Source organism: Cynoglossus semilaevis, chromosome Z (genome assembly GCF_000523025.1).
Source record: "Cynoglossus semilaevis isolate Cse_v1.0 chromosome Z, Cse_v1.0, whole genome shotgun sequence".
Taxonomy (NCBI): Eukaryota; Metazoa; Chordata; class Actinopteri; order Pleuronectiformes; family Cynoglossidae; genus Cynoglossus; species Cynoglossus semilaevis.
In genome coordinates this window covers 5,881,789-5,888,334 of record NC_024328.1, presented here as the reverse complement: position 1 = coordinate 5,888,334, position 6,546 = coordinate 5,881,789, and the positions used below count along the sequence as shown (strand labels likewise).

General features: G+C 35.3%; 1 protein-coding gene across 2 annotated transcripts in view; it reads left to right on the top strand.

The window, feature by feature from the left end:
* Nucleotides 1-5,083: 5,083 nt before the first annotated feature.
* LOC103397689 (nuclear receptor subfamily 5 group A member 2-like) overlaps nt 5,084-6,546 on the top strand; it is a 13,332-nt gene continuing 11,869 nt past the window's right edge. Inside the window, 4 exon segments of one of the 2 annotated variants that reach the window (NM_001294202.1) lie at nt 5,119-5,149; nt 5,231-5,287; nt 5,805-5,923; nt 6,096-6,237. In NM_001294202.1, coding sequence (NP_001281131.1) covers nt 5,266-5,287; nt 5,805-5,923; nt 6,096-6,237 — 283 coding nt within the window. In that variant the 5' untranslated portion in view covers nt 5,119-5,149; nt 5,231-5,265. 2 annotated transcript variants of the gene reach the window in all.

Below are 6,546 nucleotides of genomic sequence, written 5' to 3'. Positions count from 1 at the left end.
ATATATATTGTCTGTCTCCAGAACCAAAAATGTGTTATATGTTATGTCACGAATTCTTGATGTTGTAATGCTGCCTTGAGGACAGCCAGAGTCAAGTGGACAGGAGCCCTGTCTCAGCCACAACTCTTGCTGACCTATAGTAAACTCTCACCATAACTCCTTACACCAAGTCCACAGCTGTAAAAAATTATTGAAAAACACAAAATTAAAAGCACAGTTATGGCTTAAAATCATCACAAACAAACCTAACTTCATGGCTGTTACAGTTGTGTACTAGAAAATACTTGTTACTAGGGATGAACAGTTTGTCAGGTCTGTCTGTCTGTCTCTCCTCCCTCCTGTCTATTTCTCTGGGGTTAATTAGTTTCACCTGCTTCCCGGGTGTAAATACCTCTCTCCCTCACTCAGTCTTTGTGGGGTCATGGTGTGTTGTGTTGTTTGTTTGTTTGCTTGGGATTTCTCTACTGCTTGTGTATGTTGTTCCCATGTCCCCGTCTTCCTGCATTACTGCTTATTGCTTGCTCTGTGTTTCTGTTCTGCAGTTCTGTTTGCACTGTGCTTCACCCCGTGTCTCCTTTGTTCCTGCCTTGCCCGTGTTCCTTCGATTTTCTTTGGATTAATAGCCTTTATTATGTTGAACTGTTAAATAGTCTTTCTGCAAATAATCTTGAGCACTGCACTTGGGTTCTAACTGCTTCCTGACTCATCCAAAACTTGACACAATTATATCAAACAAACATAATATGTTGTTCTTAATATGTCAATAACAATAGTGTCAATATCATTTACACTGTGCTCTTATCGAAATGATTGCTTATTGTGTACCGAATAGCAATAAATCATAGATAAGGTTTTCATTATTACTTCAATGTAATCAAATAAAATGTAATGAAATCAGACAGAATACATGTTGTGGAGATAGATAGTAAAGTAGATGGAGAGTAAGCTAACTACACTAAGAACAAAGAACAGCATTGTCTGTTCTGGTTTTGTAAGGCCACTATCTGTTCTGCAAAGGCAATTTAGATCTATGTGTTACAGTCTTTAGTCTCACAAACATTCAAATATAGCATCTGCCTCTACTTTACACCTGATGTGGAATCATGGGTACAGTGCTATTTAATGTGATCCTTCCACGAAAATCTGTCCATCATTATGGTCATATCATCATTATTATTCAAGTGTTTTATTTTTTATTAAATATACAATTTTATTGTATATTTTTCTGGTTGTACTTGTTGCAATATTCTTTTAATTTTAATTTTAATTTTAATTTTAATTTTAATTTTAATTTTAATTTTAATTTTAATTTTAATTTTAATTTTAATTTTAATTTTAATTTTAATTTTAATTTTAATTTTAATTTTAATTTTAATTTTAATTTTAATTTTAATTTTAATTTTAATTTTAATTTTAATTTTAATTTTAATTTTAATTTTAATTTTGTAAGAAAGAAAGAGTGAGAATGAGAGTGAGACAGAGAAAGATGCCACTAAATCGAATGGTAAAAAAAAAAAAAAAAAAAAGATTTTACTGCGCATATGCCTATTGAAAGAAATTGTACCCAGGATGTGTGATTAAAAAAAAGTCTGATGTGTGACGGATTTGACTAATGACTATTTATCTGAACCCTTCTGTCTTTATGGTGATAATCATGTATTTAGTCATTTCACATTTTCGAACTAGATAATAAAATGAACAATTAGTTTAAATTATTATACATATACATTTGTTGAGCTACCTTTCACCTGGAGAGTTTGCCCTCACATTATCTCTTTTTTTGATAATCAATAAGGATCCTGCCAGTTCAGCAGAAAATGGCAGTGAAGAAAAATAAATACTGATAAATGAAGTCAAAACACGAGTCAGTCCCAAATCTCTCCTCTTTATTTTTTCTACAAATATATCAGGGAGATAGAGACAGGATTTGTCTCATACTGGGGTGTTGCTGAAATGACGTCACAGCACCCATGCAAAACAAAAAAGTGGCAAAGAAAACACAAGAGATAGTCCATATTTTCTAGCCTCAGTGACAGAGGACCTGACTCCAGTCCCCCTCCCTTTCTGCTCTGAGATGGATGGATACTGGGTAATTGAGAAACCTTGCCCGTGGCTCTGAGAGGTCAGGGGTGAAATAACTAAATAGACAGGATCTATCTCCCCGTGTCTGCTCTCTGCTGAGCAAACACTCCAAAAACTATGAATTGCTTACTCCAGCTTTGGCAAGAATATTTTTCACTAAGTTTACTAAACTTCACATTTAAGGCCCGTGTTAATGTTTCTCCTTTAGTTTAGGTCTAAACTTTAGGATTGAGATGATTATTATGAAATTAGTTTTAAGATTTGAAATTAATTGTTCTAATTTTATAAATACAACAACAACCATAATAACAACAATAATAATAATACATATGTGATAGTAAAGCCTTTTGACTCCTGAATCTATTTTAGCTTCATGTGCTGTTTTTCTTGCCCAATAATGTGCTTTATGTCACTGTATTTGCACTGCCATCACCCATCTATCCAACCATCCATCCATCCAACCATCCATTCATCCATCCATCCATCCATCCATCATCCATTCATCCATCCATTCAACCATCCATTCATTCATCCATTCATCCATTCATCCATTCATCCATTCATCCATTCATCCATTCATCCATTCATCCATTCATCCATTCATCCATTCATCCATTCATCCATTCATCCATTCATCCATTCATCCATTCATCCATTCATCCATCCATCCATTCATCCATTCATCCATCCATCTAACCATCTATCCATCCATCCATCCATCTATCCCCTAAACTGAGAATCCAGATCTTGGATGTTTAATTCCAGCCTGTACCTTGACTGTTCTGAGTACAACATCTACCTCCTACTGCTGTCTAAATTATTTTTAATATTGCCTAGGGCGTTCCCAATTCCATTTCTCTGTACATTTTTTTTTTTTTAATTTTCATAGTACACGGATGCTGCGTCCCATACTGATACATCTTTGGTTTGGGTTTTAATAAAATTGCAGTGTGTGCACCATAGCTCAACCCAAACTACAGTGTCCTCACTTCCAAGCAGGAGAATGCTTACAGAGAGCTTTATTTTCTTCTAATTGAAACAAGACTATTTTCAATGAATTTGAAACCAGTATTTCTTTGTTAATCAGAAAGTCTTCAAACTAACTGTCGTCACATCAGACAAAATAACACAGCTGAGAATAAGCAGAGAAATATAAAAAATACATAAAAATAAAGGTAAATAAATTTGAAATTTGCATCAGACCCAATATTGATTCAATAATACTGTTGTTGCTGAGTGAATATTTCTTTTTGACCCCCCGACCCCTCAGCCCTAACCCTAATCCTAACCCTCTGCCTCCTGCCACCCCATTACAAACTATCTGTCTCTTGTATTAGAAACATTTTCATTAATGGCAAACATGTGGCATTAAAATTCAGCTGAGCTTCAGAAAGACTAAACGGTTCAAGGACAGTTGATCTAGAAGGTCTTTCACAGGGCCCGGACAATGAAGTAGAGAATCCTTCACTTATCTTCACGGCGGACTCTTAACCTGTCTCAACATCAACGTAACAGGGATACAAACATGGATGTGAGTTTGAATTTCTGTTTCCGGTCTCTACTGAATGACCCTCAGGATTATTTCTGTTTCTACACAATGACCATGTAGGAGTCACAGAAGCCACTCTTTGCTTCCTGTCTTTGCTAACAATAGCCAGGGCAACATATCTTAATGCTGAGCAAGCAAATTGCCCCCACCATACTCACTTAATGTGACTTCCAATATTAGATGAACATATAGGCTGAGAATGCATATTTTAAGTGCAGATATATATAGCACCGTACAGTAAAAAAAAAAAAGTTTTCTTGCAAGAATGGAAATAACCTGCACAATAGAATGGTCTGATTAGACAAAGTGAGTGTTCAGATATGAAGCATCCTCCAATTTTCCCAAGAAAAATTCTGAAGGAAAACAAAATAAAGGCGTGGAATTGAAAAAGGTCAAATGAAAAAAAAAAAAACAACTAAAACATCAGTTAAACATCTCACCAGCGTAACCATTTCCAATGAAAATGGAGTGATAGAAACAGCACATAAAATGACATCATGTTCCATTCACTAATGCGGCAGTAATTTAGCCAAGCATGCAGCCTTTTATCCTTCCTCTGTGGGGACACCCAATTTACATTTTATCTTTAGTTGGAATTGCAAAAAATATTTTCTTTTAAATATCCTTTTAATCTGTGACTTTTAACCATGTTTAAACATGCCTGCTGTTACTATTACGTGGTTTGATTAGAAATATAATAAGTGAAAATATAATTTCTAACTGTACTTGTACCTCCTGTCCAATGGTATGTTTATATTTGGTCATTGATGTAACATCATTCACTTTAGAGCTTTTATGTTTTATGTTATAATGGTTTACATTAGCATTTAAATACACAGTGAGAACCAGAGAAACTTAGTGGAAAGAAAGGCAGCCGGCCTAAAAACTATTCTAAATTACTCTGTGGAGTACCACATCACTTAATGAAGGGAAGAGTTATTTTACAGTCCAATTTTTGTATAATAATAATAATAATAATAATAGCAACAACAATAATAATGATAATAATAATATTAATAGAACATATAATAATTTAAATAAGGGGATATTTTCATCATTATTATTGTAACAAAGAATCTAATCTAATATTAATATAACATCTTGCACGCTTCTCAGCAGAGTAATATGTGTGTTTTTTGTGGGTTGTCTTATAAACGAATGATGAATTAAGGAACAATTAACAGCACACGTTTTTTTCGGAGTTCGAAGCCCCTTTAATGTCATTTTGACATTTTTGTTTTCTCTAAATAGTCACAATACGATAAACATGGCCAATGTGTGCGTGGATAATTTGAAGTATGCATGTGAGCGTGGAAAATGTGAAACTCGCTCGTCAGCCTGGGCTTTTTTGTCAGCAAGTGCAGAGGCTGCATTCAAGGACCGTACGTCACGTGTCGCCGCCTCCACCAATGGCAGCATGCCAGTCTAAATTTCCGAGATAAGAGATGTTGGGTAAAGAAGAAACGCGAGGGTATTAAAGGACTTTCACTGCAAACTCCTCAGCCCCGGCAGAGTCGCGTATGTCTGGTGTCTTGACAAATAAATTCTCCGTCTTCTCAACGCCAGGGTTGAAATAACTGCAACTTATTTCTGTTTCAGCACACACCCGCCAGTGAGCGCACGCAGCCATTCAGATGTTGGGAGACAAACCTCGCGGTAAGTCTTAACATTCTGTCGAATACTCTAACCTGAAGAAAGTTCCAGATAATCTGTGAATGCAGCGGTTTAATCTTGCAGCGGAAGTGTTCATATGCTGTCATATTCAGTATTCCCACTGCGCTACTCCTGCAGAATTGATTTTCCCAATTTCTGGTTAACATAGGAAATAAAATCAACAAACAGTACCAGCAAAATCAGTTATTTAATAATATATCTCCATAAAGTAACATTATTATTATTATTATCATCATTATTATTCTTGTTGTCCCCGGTTACACTTTTTTCCACACATTTAATTCGCCGAGCCGCGCCCGTGTCCTCTCGCTCTTCTCTTGCTCAAAGTCAGTCAGGAATCTCACCATCAATTTTTTTTTCTTTAATGATTTTTCTTTCTGATCCAACCAAATTCATATTAAAAACACATTTTTTCTAAAAACGAATATATTTTAACCAGAATTAAACCCGTGTGTGTGTGTGCGTGTGTGTGTGTGTGTGTGTGTGCCCCAATTTAAAGGTGTTATCTTGAACGTGATGGAATACACGTATGACGAAGACCTGGAAGAGCTGTGTCCTGTGTGTGGAGACAAAGTGTCTGGGTATCATTATGGTTTACTAACCTGCGAGAGCTGCAAGGTGAGAACATCAGCACGTTTTTCACAACACACACGCGTACACACACCCACTGTGTGGAATAATTTATGTGAATAAATGCCAAGTCTAAAAATACAAAAATAAAATGCTATCACGTGGTAACGTCATTACTGTAAGCGTTACATTTTATTTTTATTCTTATTCGTATTCTTAGGGCTTCTTCAAGAGAACGGTGCAGAACAACAAGAGATACACGTGTGCGGAGAACCAAGAGTGTAAAATAGACAAGACACAGAGAAAGAGGTGTCCTTTCTGTCGATTCCAGAAATGTCTGAATGTCGGGATGCGGTTGGAAGGTAGCGATTTCTGTTTGTTTCATTCGCTTCAAGTTGAACTCAATATAAACTTTTTTTTTTTATTATTTTGTTGTAGAAAAAACAAGTCACCCCTGCAGAGCCACGATCATAACATTAAAACAGACATTTAACAATAAAGTAATCCCTCAAAATTGTATTCCGTTAAGTATTCCGTTAATAATATAATAATAATAATATAATAAAATTTGCACTGATGACCTTAAGCTACTTCACTGCACTTGCTGTATTAACAGCGATGAGATGCGTTATTAGTTTTCATTTATATTTTTAATAGTATCATTTGTAATC